The sequence below is a fragment of the Mustela lutreola genome, chromosome 17 (assembly GCF_030435805.1).
Source record: "Mustela lutreola isolate mMusLut2 chromosome 17, mMusLut2.pri, whole genome shotgun sequence".
Classification (NCBI taxonomy): Eukaryota; Metazoa; Chordata; class Mammalia; order Carnivora; family Mustelidae; genus Mustela; species Mustela lutreola.
The window spans coordinates 34,929,366-34,943,054 of record NC_081306.1 but is presented as its reverse complement, the minus strand read 5'-3'; the positions used below and the strand labels follow the sequence as shown (position 1 = coordinate 34,943,054).

Sequence of the window (13,689 nt, the reverse complement as noted above, 5' to 3'; positions counted from 1 at the left end):
GGTGGGTTGTGCACCCCCCACCCAGGCACACTGGCTTGGGGTGGGCAGGACAGGGAGCCAGGCCAAACCGGGGTGTTCTCGCCCCTCTCCGTGGGGCAGTTCCCTCCAGGGTGGGCAGTGGGGCCCAGGGCTTGGCCGTTTCCTCTTCGCCTGCTGCCCTGGTCAGCTTTCTTGGGACCTTACTGTCGCATCCGCCTGCTCTGGCCCTCACACGGCTCCTGAGGACCCCAGGCTTTGTGGGATGAAGACATGCAGTCAGCTAGAGGTCCTTGGAGGGGGGCTTCTTTCCAAGTCTGGGTTCCTTGCTGAGGGCTGGGTGGGAACAGCAGCCCAGGCCCTGACACCTCGCCCGGAGTCTTCTCTGGTGGCCCGTGTGCCCGCCCACTGCATGCAGCTGGGTCTTGGTGACCCTGGCCATGGCAGGCCGCCGCTGCCTGTGGGCTTGGTGTGGAGATGAGGGCCGGCGGGGGAGGCCCTCTGACGGCCGTGCTGCTGCCCCCAGGACGTGGCCCGGCTGGTCGTGGAGCGCTCCACCATCATGTCCCACCTGTTCTCTAAGCGCTCCTGCAGCGCGGAGTCGGACGCCGTGCTCGTCGCCCTGCTCTCCATCTTCTCCCGCTACGTGCAGCGCATGCGCAAGAGCAAGGAGGGGGAGGAGGTGTACAGCTGGGTAAGGCTGGCGGCTGCTCCCCGGTCGGGCTCCTTCCCTGTCCGGCGGCACCGTGGCGCAGCCCAGCCACCCTCCCCCTTCTCCTGCAGTCCGAGTCCCAGGACCAGGTCTTCCTTCGCTGGACCAGCGGGGAGACAGCCACCATGCACATTCTGGTGGTCCACGCCATGGTCATTCTCCTGACGTTGGGACCGCCCCGTGGTGAGTGGCTGGCGGGTGCGTGAGGGCCAGACCCGGGGTCTGAGCCTATGGAGGCTCTCTCCTCCGTAAGGCACGTGAGCGCCAGCCCCACCCTGCGGAGTGGGAAGAGCGCCTGCACCCACCACAGTCCCCGTTGGGTGGCGACCCGTGATCTCCGGCCTCGCCACCCTGGCCCGTGGCAGAGTGGCCGTGGGAGGCAGTGCCTTGCTGTGTCTGCTGAGCGCGCTGAGCTCCAGAGCTGGGGGGTCCAGCTCCTCTGCACAGGCCTGCCCCTCGCTGGCCGTGGCCTGTGTCCCTCCAGGTGGCTGCACCCTTGCTGGCCTGGCAGCCTCCCCTCTGTCCCTTCCTTGCTGGCTGCCATGGACCAGTCTGCCACATGCTCGTGTCCAGGAGGGGAGGGCAGGGGCACTGGCTCTGTTGGGAAGGTGATCCCCGTCGGGGGCTGGTGAAGAGGATGTGTCCCCTCAGAAGGACAGGAGTTCACAAGCCCTGGGCGACTAGGGGGGACTGGCCTCCTATCAGCCATGGGGAGTCTTCGGAGCTTGGGAGTGGGAAGGAAGCTGGTTCAGCCAGGCCTGGGAGCCCAGGACGGTGCCTGCCCATGTCACAGCCCCCCGAGGTGGACTGGCCAGCTTCTGAGTCCCTGCGTGGCCTCAGCGGGAGTCGTGGGTTAGATCAGGAGCAGGTGCAGCTTACGTTGGCTCTCCTGTGCCGTGAAGCCTCTGTTCCCCCAGACACAGCAGGGAGAGGAGGCTCTCCCAGCCTTGCCTCCAGTCCCTCGGGGCCCGGCGCGCCTCTGCTGCGGAGGCTGAGCTGTCCTGCTGCTCACCGCATCATCTCTCTCAAAGCCGGAGACGGCGAGTTCCAGGCCCTGCTGGACATCTGGTTCCCGGAGAAGCAGCCTCTGCCCACGGCCTTCCTGGTGGACACGTCAGAGGAGGCACTGCTGCTGCCGGACTGGCTGAAGCTGCGCATGATCCGCTCAGAGGTCCCCCGCCTGGTGGACGCCGGTACGGGGCTGCCCAGCCTCGCACCATCCGCCGGGCTGGGCGCTCCCACCACCGCACGTGCGAGAGGACAGCTCTGCAGCCTTGTTGGCACCAGGCGTCTGTCATCCCGCAGGCGTGTCTAGGGTTCCCACTGCGCCTGGGGCCGCCCTGGGCTTCTGGGCGAGCACCACATTGCCCAGCCCCTGCCCGCCGGCCCCTCACAAGCAGGCAGGGAGGGGCACATGGTGCCACAGGACAGGGTTCGAGGGGAGAGGGAAGGGTCCTCTGCACTGGTGCTGGAGGACGAGTGGCTGTGGGGTGTCCCACCTGAGGAGCAGCACTGGTCCCACAGCAGCCAGTGGGCTTCCAGTTGGGTAGCACCTGGGCAGGTGGGGGGCAGCCTGGGAGGCAGTTTGGTGCACGGTGGGCTGAGTTTGGGAAGTGTGGGGAGGGCACGCTATAGAGGAGCCAGCGATGACTGTGGGGGAGCTCAGGGGTCAGAGGGAAGGAGCAGGGTAGGCAAGCCCACCGTGAGCCAGGTGGGGAGGGCCGGGGGTACCGGGCGGGACTCCATGAGCCAGCGCCCCTCTCAGCTCTGCAGGACCTGGAGCCGCAGCAGCTGCTGCTGTTTGTGCAGTCCTTCGGCATCCCCGTGTCCAGCATGAGCAAACTGCTGCGGTACCTGGACCAGGCGGTGGCCCACGACCCCCAGACCCTGGAGCAGAACATCATGGACAAGAGTGAGAGCCGGGGGCCTCGCGCGTGCTGCAGACCCCGTCTGAGCGGCTCTGGCCCAGCACGAACGATGGGCGGTCTGGGGTGGGAGGCACCAGGGGCGGGCACGCCTAGGAGAGGCTGGGCTGCTCTGCGCCCTGGGCGTCCGTGTGTGCTCTGGGCTTTGAGAAGAGAGGAACCACAGGGGTGGGTTCTGTGGGACCAGGTCCTTGGCTAAAAGATCCCGTAGCTCAGCTTGCAACACCCTGTGCTGGGGTGTTTGGGTGGCCAGGTGGTGTTTCCAGCACAGATTTCTGGGGGTAGGCAGGCTGTCGCTGCCTCAGGGCTCAGGTGTTTAACTGTTGGCTGCTGGCTCGCAGATTACATGGCTCACCTGGTTGAAGTTCAGCATGAGAGAGGAGCGTCCGGAGGCCAGACCTTCCACTCCCTGCTCACGGCCTCCCTGCCTCCACGTCGAGGTACCGGCCCGTCCCTCTCCCTCACAGCTCAGCACTCACCAGCATGGGACCTCCCGAGACCTGGGGCCCACTCTCGTCTCCAGCCATTGTCTGGCTTCCTGTGTAAAGGCCCTGCTTCTTTTGGGCCTCAGCAGGCCCCAGAGAGGCTGGGGTGCTTGGGGGAACGTCCCCTGCTGGAGGCTGGCTGGGAAGTGTCACTGGCTGAAGCCTCTCCCCATTTCTCTGCAGACAGCGCAGAGGCGCCCAAACCCAAAAGCAGCCCAGAGCAGCCCTCGGGGCCGGGGCGGACCCGGGCTGTGACCCAGGTGCGGGTGCTTGGCCCCGAGGACGACCTGGCCAGCATGCTCCTGCAGGTACCACTGCCACTACCTGGGACAAGCTCTGCAGAAGGGGGTGCCCTGGGCCCAGGGAGGGATAGGGGCTTCACCCCAGAACTCCACATCCATGGGGAACCTGTTGCTGGGCGGGAGCCGGGGGGACCACAGCCTGGCTGCTCACCTGCCGCAGGCCTTAGTGTGCTCATCCAGAACAGTGGCCAGGATGGTTCCCTCGCTGGGCTGTGTCCACTCGGGGGGCGGGGCCTGGAGGCACGGCTGGCGCGAGTGCTTGGTCTGAGCCGCGTCCTGGGGGCAGACGTGCTGTGCCCACGTGGGCGTTGTTCCTGCGCTGCTCCTGCTGCAGCGGCCGGCGCCCAGCCTTCAGCCTGCTGGGAGCTATGTGTGTAGAACAGCCGTGTGAGCACTCCCGCCCCGGCCGTCACCCTGCTCTGCGGCTGTGCCTCTGCCCCACATGTTGCACGTGTGCCGCCTGCCACCCAGAGTCCTCCGTGTGGGAGCTCGCCTGCTCACACGCCGACAGTCGCTGCCAAGCATGGGTCTTCCTGCTCACACGCCTGCGTGCACTTTTTACCTCCAGTGGTTTCTCTGGAGTCTGGGGCTGTGCTTGGGGGCCTCCCTTACCCGCCGGCTGCAGTCCGCGCACCCTCTGGAGTCAGTGCCCAGTTCTGTAAATGGAACAGGCAGCATTTGTCGGGTGGTGGGATTGCCTGTGGTCCCAGCCTTAGTGGGGCTCCCCATGCGGGCCCGTAAGGAGTCCTGGGTCCCCTCCCTGCACCTCCTAGGGGCATCTGGCAAGGATGGGGAGCTGCCAGCAGTGCCCAGGCAGGGTCTGGCCCACTGAGCATGAGCAGTCCCGTCATGAGTGCAGGGCATGGTGGGCCCAGTGGGGCCGAGCGTGTCCTCCTGATGCTGCCCTTTGCTCTGGTACAGATTTTCCCGCTGAGCCCAGGCCCGCGGTGGCAGAGCTCCAGCGCCCGCCCTGCTGCCCTCGCACTGCAGCAGGCCCTGGGCCAGGAGCTAGCCCGCGTCCGTCAGGGGAGCCCCGAGGTGACGGGTGTCGCCGTGCGCCTGCTGCAGGCCATCGCCACCCTGCTCAACTCGCCGCACAGCAGGGCCCTGGTGATGTCCATGCACCGGAGCCACTTCCTCGCCTGCCCCCTGATGCGCCAGCTCTGCCAGTACCAGGTGCGTGCAGGCGCCGCAGAGCCCGGGTCCACAGGGGCCTACAGGTGGCTGCGGTGTATCCCCCGGAGCTATCCCACGGCCGCCCAGCTCTGCCCGTGGAGCACCCTAGCTCTGTGCCTCCGCGGCCTGGGGTTGGCTCTCAGTGGACGGAGGAGACGGGCTCCTGTGGAGGCAGGCATGGAGCCCCCTCCTCTGCTGACAGAAGCTTTCCGGGAAATAGGAGCCACGGGGGTCATTCCCACGTGCACCTGGGTATGGTAATTCTGCTGTAGCTACTGCTCTGCCTGTGCAAGCGTGTGGAGCTTGTCGACGTGCCTTTGCGGGTGCAGGGGCATCTCTTCTCTCCAAGCTGCACGGAGGTGACTCACAAACAGTGGGGTACCCTGTCGGCCGGGGCTCAGAGAGGCTGTGTGTGACATGGAGGGGCAGGGTGACAGCTGGGTGACGCGCCCATGCTGAGCTGCCGCTTGTCCCCACAGCACTGTGTGCCCCAGGATACCGGCTTCTCGTCACTCTTCCTTAAAGTGCTCATGCAGATGCTGCAGTGGCTGGACGGCCCCACGGGGGAGGGGGGGGCCCTGCGGGCACAGCTCAAGCTCTTCGCCGTCCAGTACTCCGCGCGCCACAGGATCAGCGATGGTGAGGGCCGGCTGCGTCCTGGGGTGGGGGCCCTGGGCTTGTTGCCCCTCCCCCAGGGGCAGCAGGGAGGGGGCGATAGCCTCACTGATACAGGGGTGTCAGCCCTCGGGCTCTGTGGGCCCTGGAGGAGCATCAGTGTGGACAGGTTGATGATCGGAAAGCAAGGGCTTTGGGGAGCGAGGTAGGATCCTTGGCTGGAAACACACGTGAGGCTTGGGGGCGCCCGGGACAGGGTGGGCCACAGCGGCGGGTCGAGGGCCTATCCCCTGGCTCACACCTGTGTTTCCTGGCAGTGCGGAGTGGGTTCCTGCGCCTAGCTGAGGCCCTGGCGTTTCGAGGGGACTCGGAGGTGGTCAGCTCCACCGTCCGGGCTGTGGTCTCCACCCTCAAGTCAGGGGAGAAATGTAGCGTGGAGCCCGAGCTTGTCGGCAAAGGTACGTCAGGGCCGGGAACTGGGAGGACCGCCAGCTTGGCCGCCAGCGCAGAGGTTCTTCTCTGAGGTGTCCCTGAAATGGGAGCCGCAGAGAGGAGTGGCAGCCTGGCAGGAAGGGCCCGCCCCCAGCACGGTAGCCATGCCTGGGCTCTGCTGTTGGCATCGTGTATATGTGGGGAGCCCACCCTCAGAATCAGTGCTCACCGCTGGCTGCCCTGGCCTGGGCACACAGGGGCCTCGGTGGCCTTACAGGGGCCAGGGGTTGTCTGTCCTGGAGTCGGGTGGTCTGGAGCCTGCCTGTCTGTCCACCAAGCCGGAGCGACCCAGCACCCTTGTCCCCACAGTCCTCCAGGGTCTGATTGAGGGGGGGTCGCCTCACCTGGAGGAGCTGTTGGCCGCGCTCTTCGCCACTGCCCCCGCGTCCCCGGCCCTGCGGCCCGTCGCCGTGGTGAGCTCCCTGCTGCTGCAGGAGAAGGAGCCCCCAGCCGCAGGGGATCCGGAAGCCGACGGCTGCAGGTGAGCCGGCGGGGCTGTGGCCGGTCTGTGTGCGTCCCTGGCTGGCCGTTGCTGAGCCTTCCCTGCTTTGCCTTCAGCCTGGAGGCCGTGCAGCTGGGTCCCTGCTCCGGGCTCCTCGTCGACTGGCTGGAGATGCTGGACCCCGAGGTGATCAGCAGTTGCCCGGAGCTGCAACAGAGGCTGCTGTTCTCCCGGGGCAAGGTGGGCTGCGCTCCGCACAGAGGACCAAGGACCTGCACGACCCTGGGTGTGGTGGGGGCTGGGCTCCCGCGGCAGCCCCTGCCTGGACAGTCTCTTTGTGTTGGTTCCAGCAAAAGCCCGGGCCTGACTCTCACTGGCCTGGACGGGTGTCCTGTCCCCGGTGACCAGTCACTGCAGCGGCCGGACCTGGCTGCTCGGGCCCGTGGGGAGGAGGAGGACCAGAGCTTTGTGGCCCAGGGCCTCCTGCCGGGATGGGAGACACCATACTGAGCGGAGTGGAGAGTGGAGCCCAGCACCGCACCGGAGATGGGTCCCCTGACCCTGTGGGGGCTGCTGGGGGTCTCAGAGACCCCCCATCACCCTCCTGTGTCCCTGAATCTCTCAAGGTGCTCCTGCAGCTGGGGGCCTCGGACAAGACTTGGGCGGTTCTGGAGGCAGGAGTTGGGGGTTTGGGTTGGTTGGTTGGTTGTCTTTGTTCACGGGCACTCGCTATCTCTGAGGAGCTGGTTCAGGTCAGCACACGTGGCCTTCCCGGCACGCCCCAGCCAGGCCCCACGTGGTGCACAGACTGCCGAGGCTGCCTTCCTGGCAGGAACTCTGGGTCTTTCTGGAAACAGCCTTCTCCCTCTGCTTTCCAGTGCCTCAAGGCCAGGTAGCCAGTCAGCTGCACAGGGACCATCCCCGGTATCTTTCTTTCCCAGGGCAAAGGTCATCCCGGCCCCCAGGTGCCGTCCTTCCGACCTTACCTGCTGGCCCTGCTCACTCACCAGTCCAGCTGGTCTACACTACACCAGTGTGTCCACATCCTGCTGGGCAAGAACCGGGAGCAGAGGTGAGCACCCCCTCCCCGCACCCCTGCCCGGCAGGCCAGGTGGTATGACGGCAGCACTAGGGGCCCTCTGGGCATCTGGCCTGGCGTCCCCCCACTGGCACCCTGGAAGGGGGTTCCTACAGTGGCTGTCACAACCCTGGGGATACAGAGCCCACCTGGTCCAGGTGTGCCTGCTCTGGGTGACCACCAAGGGCAGACGGTCTGCTCCCCAGATGGTGTTCGTGGCTGTCATCCATGCCGTATGCAGGGGAGTCAGATGTCCCCTCTGCGTGGCCAGCAGCCGTGATGATGAGCAGGACCGGTGTTGGTTTTGCGGGTGGGGGGGTGGGGGATGCACGTCCTCGAACAGCTGACCTGGGCCCGTCTAGTTTGCTGATTGGGAGGTGGTGTTTGTGGCCTGAACTTCCTGAGACCATGCCTCATCTTACCGTTTGTTCTCCTCTCCTGCCTGGAAACTGAGGCAAAGCTCCCACGTGCTTGCAGGTTTGACCCTTCAGCCTCTCTGGACTTCCTCTGGGCCTGCATCCACGTTCCACGAATCTGGCAGGGAAGGGACCAGCGCACGCCCCAGGCAGGTGTTGGGGCACGTTGCCCTGCAGGGTGGGGAGAGGCAAGCGTGGGCCCGGCCTGGCCACCCCGGCACTGACTGCGGTGCTGCTTGCAGAAGCGGCGGGAGGAGCTGGTGCTGCGGGTGCAGGCGGCAGAGCTCATCGGCCTGGTGGAGCTGATCCTGGCGGAGGCCGAGGCCAGGAGCCAGGACGGGGATGCCGCTGCCTGCAGCCTCCTCCAGGCCCGGCTGCCCCTGCTGCTCAGCTGCTGCCGGGGACACGACGAGAGCGTCCGGAAGGTGACAGCGCACCTGACGGGCTGCATCCAGCAGTGGGGCGACAGGTGAGGTCTCTGGCACCCTTGCCCACAGGCCCCCCGGGCTGGTGCCCTGCCAGCCCCACCCACCCCGCCCACGCAGCAGCCTGATCCCGTGTCTTGCAGTGTGCTGGGCAGGCGCTGCCGGGACCTGCTGGTGCAGCTCTACCTGCAGTGGCCGGAGCTGCGGGTGCCCGTGCCCGAGGTCCTGCCGCACAGCGGAGGGGCCACCAGCGGCAGCACCTGCAAGGTGAGCGGGGGCGCAGGGTGGCCCTGATGAGGGGCTGCTCTGGGCCACCTCCATTCTTTACTGCTGGTGTAGAGACCTGAGCCGGGTTGCAGAGAAGTGCGCCTCCTCCGGTTCGAGGAAGACAATGACCTGCAGGCAGTGCTGGCGCTTCTGGGCAGCTGTCCTTGCCCTCGTCGGCGCCTGAGGGCAGAGCCTGCCTCGCACCCCACCCACCTAGCCTGGCGTGTCTCTCCGAGGGCCAGAAGCCGTCTCTTCTTCTTCAAGCAGCCCCTCAGGCTGTGGGGCGAGCAGAGGGGCCGTCAGCCCGCAGCCCTGTGTCTCCTTCCCAAGGTGCTGGAGACACACAGCCTGCTGCCCAGTGGCGGCTGTGTGCGCCGGAAGGGCCCGTTCCTCGCATAGCCCCCACCCGGGCATCCCCGTGCCCCCCCCAGCCCCTCCTAGGCAACCCTCCCCTGGAGTTTGTCTGGGCATGTGCCCCTCGTGCACCCAGAAAGCAGGGGGCCCGGGGGTGAGTAGCTTCTCTGGTCACTGGGTGGCCATGCCAGGCCTTCAGGGGACCCAGGGCGCCTTGCCCCCAGTGAGCCCCATCGTGGGCCCTTCTGTGGTGGACTCAGGCCCCGTGGGGGGCAGTCATGTGAGACACTAGAGTTGTGGGCGGCCCCTGGGGCTCACCTCCCCCGTCCCCTCAGCTGGACGGCCTCATCCACCGCTTCATCACCCTCCTCGCGGACACCAGCGACTCCCGGTCTTCGGAGAACAGAGTGGCCGACGCTAACATGGCCTGCCGGAAGCTGGCTGTGGCGCATCCCATCCTGCTGCTCAGGTACGGCGCCCCAGCAGGCCCCTCCCACTCCAGGCCCGGCAGGCCCTCTGGGGGCTCTTCCTGCGCTCGGGGGGCTTGTGCAGGAATGGGGTCTGCGTCTACAATCTGCCATGCACAGTGCAGAGCAGTGTCGGCTGCTTCCTGACTAAGTAGGGCCTGGCCGGGAGAGCCTTGGGGTGGGGATTGGGGGAGAGAGCGCCTTATAGACACGGAATCAGGTGGGACAGACAGGGTGGCCAGCTTGCAAGGGGACATGCCTGCAAGCCCCAGACCCCATGGGGAAGCTGGGTTGTGCCTGCCTGTCGTGTCCCCGAGTGTGGGTTTCCTGCGGGGCCAGGCAGGGGTGCTGGATTCCTGGGGGCATGAACCAGTGAGCGCTCTTGGTCGTCCCCAGGCACTTGCCCATGATCGCTGCGCTCCTTCACGGCCGCACCCACCTCAACTTCCAGGAGTTCCGCCAGCAGAACCACCTGACCTTCTTCCTGCACGTGCTGGGGGTCCTGGAGCTTCTGCAGCCGCAGGTGTTCCAGAACGAGCACCAGGGGGCGCTGTGGGACTGTATGCGCTCCTTCGTCCGCCTGCTTCTGGTGCGTCGTGCTGCCTGCGTCTGCTTGGGCGGTGGGGACGTGGGACATTCGCCCGGCCCTGCCCAGGTGTCCCATCCCTCCTCTGCCCGCTGTCCCCTCCTGCGGCCCCCTCCGCTGCCCGGCCTGGCCTGACCTTTCTGCCCGAGGCTGTTGGGTGAGGGCAGTCACAGGACGTGGGCTCTGATCAAGGGCAGGCCTCTCTATAGTGGCTTCTGCTGCCTGTCCTGGGGACCAGCTCCTCGCTGGTGGCATGCCCGGGGAAGGCCCGTGTTCTGCAGAGGGCCAACCAGGAGCCATGGTCGGGCTCAGTGCTGCCTTCTCTGTGGCCAGCTGCTGCCGGTGCTCGTTAGACACCTGTCTGGCTGCACCGGTGGCTCGCAGACGGCAAGGCCATCTTTAGCACAGGCATTGCTGGTATCCGTGGTTCGTCCTGAGACCTCCTGGGCAAGTGCGGGGGCAGGGTGGGGTGATCTGGCTGTGAACACAAGGCTGCTGCATTGCAGAGCTACAGGAAGTCTTCCCGCCACCTGGCGCCCTTCATCCACAAGTTCGTGCACTTCACCCACAAGTACGTGACCTGCAACGCCCCAGCGGCTGTGGCCTTTCTGCAGAAACACGCGGACGCACTGCAGTGAGTGTGTGTGTGCGTCCGGCCTGGCCTGCTCGGGCACTCGGGCTCTGTGTGGCAAGGGTCCCACTGCCGGGCTGCAGGGGTGAGGGCCTCCCGAGCCATGGCGCTGGGGGGCCTGCAGTGCCAGAGCCCAGGGTGGTGGGGGCTGGGGCCGCGCAGCTCCGAACCCGCTTCCCAAAGCTCTGGCCTCCCACGCCCATCCTCCTCCCTGTGCTGTCTGCCGTCTGCGGCGTCCTCCTCACAGAGCGCCTGTGCTCTCCCCAGCGACCTGTCCTTCGACAGCAGTGACCTGGTGATGCTCAAGTCCCTCCTTGCGGGGCTGAGCCTTCCCAGCAGAGATGGCAGAGCCGACCGGGGCCTGGACGAGGAGGGCGAAGGTGAGTAGGGCCCATGGGGGTTCTGCGGGCCTGGCAGCCCTGCGGACCATCCGTTGTCTGTGGGCATGCCCAGGCCTCAGCTGGGCCATCGCTGCGCCTGCCGTGAGGTCGCGCCCCATGCGGCGGCTGAGGGGCTTGGGGGGCAGGTCCCAGTGGGCTCATGGTTCCCACACCCTTATTGGGTGCCCACTGTGTCCCGGGCGTTGTGCTCAGGCCTGGGGCAGTGGCTGCATCTTCTGGACTTGTGTGGGGTCCCAGGGGCTGCTTGGCAGGGACAGCCCTTGCTTACAGGCGGGTTCTGGAGCTTGGGTGTTGAGTGCTGGCCAGCCATTCCCCCGGAAGGACCTCCCTGCAGGCCCTGGCCGGACTGTGCTCCCAGCACGGTCTCTACCTCCGGCCTGATGGCATTGACTTCCTGGCTTCCAGATGAGAGCTCGGCCGGCTCCCTGCCCCTGGTCAGCGTCTCCCTGTTCACCCCCCTGACCGCAGCAGAGATGGCCCCCTACATGAAGAGGCTTTCCCGGGGCCAGACTGTTGAGGGTGAGTTTGGGAGCCGGGCTCCCGCAGGCCAGGTCAGCTCCTGGTGGGTGGTGGGCTCCCATCCGAGTTCCATGGTGCCGTGGCTCTCCAGAAGACAGCAGGGTCCCTGCCAGGCTTCAGGAGGAGCAGGGCTATCTCCTCATGGTCAGGGGCCGGAGAGGGCCTATAGGGAAGACGCAGGGGCTTGAGGCGGGGACTGGCAGCTTGGCTGGTGGTCTTACCGAGCAGCAGATGGCAGGAGATCAGGGACTCCCGGGGCTGAGGGGCACCTGCAGAAGGGAGGCCTGACTGTGAGCTGGTAGGGGGAGGGCCAGCAGTGTGCAGGGGAACAGAGGGCCGGGCAGCTGCACAAATTTGGGCTGTTGGGTGCACCGTGGTGCTGGCGACCCCCAGAAATGGCCGTGCATCTGGGGGTTGGTGTCCCTGTGCAGAAAGGAACTCCGGGAGCTGGGTGCTACCTCGCAGTGGGAGTGGCTCTGGGCAGCCAGGGATAGGCAGCTGGGCAGGGGGTTCCAGCGCAGACCACTGGGCGCCTCAGACCTGCCAGACAACAGTTTGGGGAGCCTGTACCTCCAAAACCCTCCCAGTCAACCAGCACCTACACTCTGGGGTCGCTGGCCTGGTAGGACTGGGAAGCTAGACTAAGTCCTGGTGCTTTTTATCTGGAGGCGCTGGGGACTCCTGGGCTTATCCAGCACTCAGGTGGCATGGAACATTCTGGAGGTCCTGGCACCAGCATTCTGAGGGGCCATACTGCAGCCAGAACACAGGGTCCCTCTGCTGGAACCTGTGCTGAGGCTGGACCAGGGACTGGCCAGGGTCCCTGTGGAGCCTCCACTCTGCCCCTGCCTGACAGGCAGGGTGGGGACCAGCATGGCCCGGGGTCCTGCCACACCATAGGCTCTGGTCCCGGGGCTTGCCCCCTCCTGCGTCTGGGCTGCATGGGGACACAGGTCCGGCCTTGAGTCTAGCAGCCACGACGTGGCCCTCACGTGCCTCTCTGGCTATCTCAGACGTGCTGGAAGTTCTGAGTGACATAGATGAGATGTCTCGGCGGAGACCGGAGATCCTGGGTTTTTTCTCGGTGAGTGAGCTGGGGGCCAGGGGAGCCTATCAGCCTTCTGATAGGAAGCGTGCCAGGCCAGGGGATGGGGCACCACACGTCTGAACCTGGCCCTGCCCCAGGGGCTCACAGTTGAGGCGGGAGACCACCCCTGGCCTGGGCTGGAGCCTGCCGACTACCAGTGCTTCCCATCCTGGGTCCTGAGGCCATGGCGGTGGGGGTGGGGGTGTGGGGAGCAGGGTCTGTGGTTGCTGTTGGCGGGCTGAGGGCTGAGCTCCTGCCAGGAGGGGAATCAATCCCAGTAACACCTCCGCCCCCCGCAGACCAACCTGCAGCGGCTGATGAGCTCTGCCGAGGAGCCCTGCCGCAACCTGGCCTTCGGTCTGGCCCTGCGCTCCATCCAGAACAACCCCAGGTGAGCCCAGCATCCCAGCACCCCGGGCCCCAGTCCTGTCTGGGCCCCCTCAGCTCAGGTCCTTGCCGAGACTCTCCAGGGCAATCTCAGGCGCGGGAGAGGTGCCCGCCTGAGTGTGCGCCTTCTCAGCTTTGCAGCAGACTTCTTGCCCACGTTCATGTGCTGCCTGGGCAGCCGGGACTTCGAGGTGGTGCAGACGGCCCTCAGGAACCTGCCTGAGTACACCCTCCTCTGCCAAGGTGAGCCTGGCCTGGCCCGCCCAGGGCGCCTAGTGCCTGCAAGGCCTTTGCTCCCTGACGCCTGGCTCTCAGGGGGGCCCAGACGCCCTGCTTCCAAGAGCCACCAGCTCTTCGGGGCCAGACGTGTCCTGTCCTGTCTCCCGCACAGAGCACGCGGCTGTATTGTTGCACCGGGCCTTCCTGGTGGGCATGTATGGGCAGATGGACACCAGCGTCCAGATCTCCGAGGCCCTGAGGATCCTGCACATGGAGGCGGTGATGTGAGCCTGCGTGGCAGTCTGACTGCACGCCGCCCCTGCATCCCTCCTCTGGCTGCCTGCTGGTCTCCTCCAGGGCATGGAGAACATCGAGCCACTGCAACAGCATCCATGGCCGGTGGCTCCATGCCTGCAGTGACAGGAACAGAGGCTGATGTCCCGGCGAGCCTCAGCAAGGGGTTGGTCTGAAATGAAACGTTCTGAATTCTCCACGCGCTGGCTGCCTGTGTTCACCTCCCTCGTCGTCTGGGGGTTGAGCAGGGCCCAAGACGGGACACTCACTCCCTCGGCCTCTGGTCCCTACTGTCGCGCCAGGATCTTCTCTGGGCAGTCAGGAGAGGGAGGTGTCAGCTCCTGGACACCTGGGTTGGGTGGGGCTTGCTGGTGGCACCTGGGAACCTGACTCCTGTCCCGCCCCAGAAGGGGCCACAGGCCAGGACCCTTGG

General features: G+C 66.3%; 1 protein-coding gene across 1 annotated transcript in view; it reads left to right on the top strand.

The window, feature by feature from the left end:
- The window catches only part of INTS1 (integrator complex subunit 1), a 28,695-nt gene extending 15,240 nt beyond the window's left edge, over positions 1-13,455 (top strand). The window contains exons 24-47 of the mRNA XM_059154579.1: positions 503-670; positions 760-871; positions 1,720-1,881; positions 2,454-2,600; positions 2,955-3,053; positions 3,282-3,406; positions 4,322-4,576; positions 5,056-5,215; positions 5,509-5,649; positions 5,993-6,164; positions 6,242-6,365; positions 7,067-7,197; positions 7,681-7,768; positions 7,862-8,088; positions 8,188-8,311; positions 9,001-9,134; positions 9,529-9,721; positions 10,225-10,352; positions 10,617-10,729; positions 11,156-11,269; positions 12,283-12,353; positions 12,656-12,747; positions 12,877-12,986; positions 13,135-13,455. Coding sequence (XP_059010562.1) covers positions 503-670; positions 760-871; positions 1,720-1,881; positions 2,454-2,600; positions 2,955-3,053; positions 3,282-3,406; positions 4,322-4,576; positions 5,056-5,215; positions 5,509-5,649; positions 5,993-6,164; positions 6,242-6,365; positions 7,067-7,197; positions 7,681-7,768; positions 7,862-8,088; positions 8,188-8,311; positions 9,001-9,134; positions 9,529-9,721; positions 10,225-10,352; positions 10,617-10,729; positions 11,156-11,269; positions 12,283-12,353; positions 12,656-12,747; positions 12,877-12,986; positions 13,135-13,250 — 3,306 coding nt within the window. The 3' untranslated portion in view covers positions 13,251-13,455. The remainder of the gene's footprint in view (positions 1-502; positions 671-759; positions 872-1,719; positions 1,882-2,453; positions 2,601-2,954; positions 3,054-3,281; positions 3,407-4,321; positions 4,577-5,055; positions 5,216-5,508; positions 5,650-5,992; positions 6,165-6,241; positions 6,366-7,066; positions 7,198-7,680; positions 7,769-7,861; positions 8,089-8,187; positions 8,312-9,000; positions 9,135-9,528; positions 9,722-10,224; positions 10,353-10,616; positions 10,730-11,155; positions 11,270-12,282; positions 12,354-12,655; positions 12,748-12,876; positions 12,987-13,134) is intronic.
- Positions 13,456-13,689: the final 234 nt, after the last annotated feature.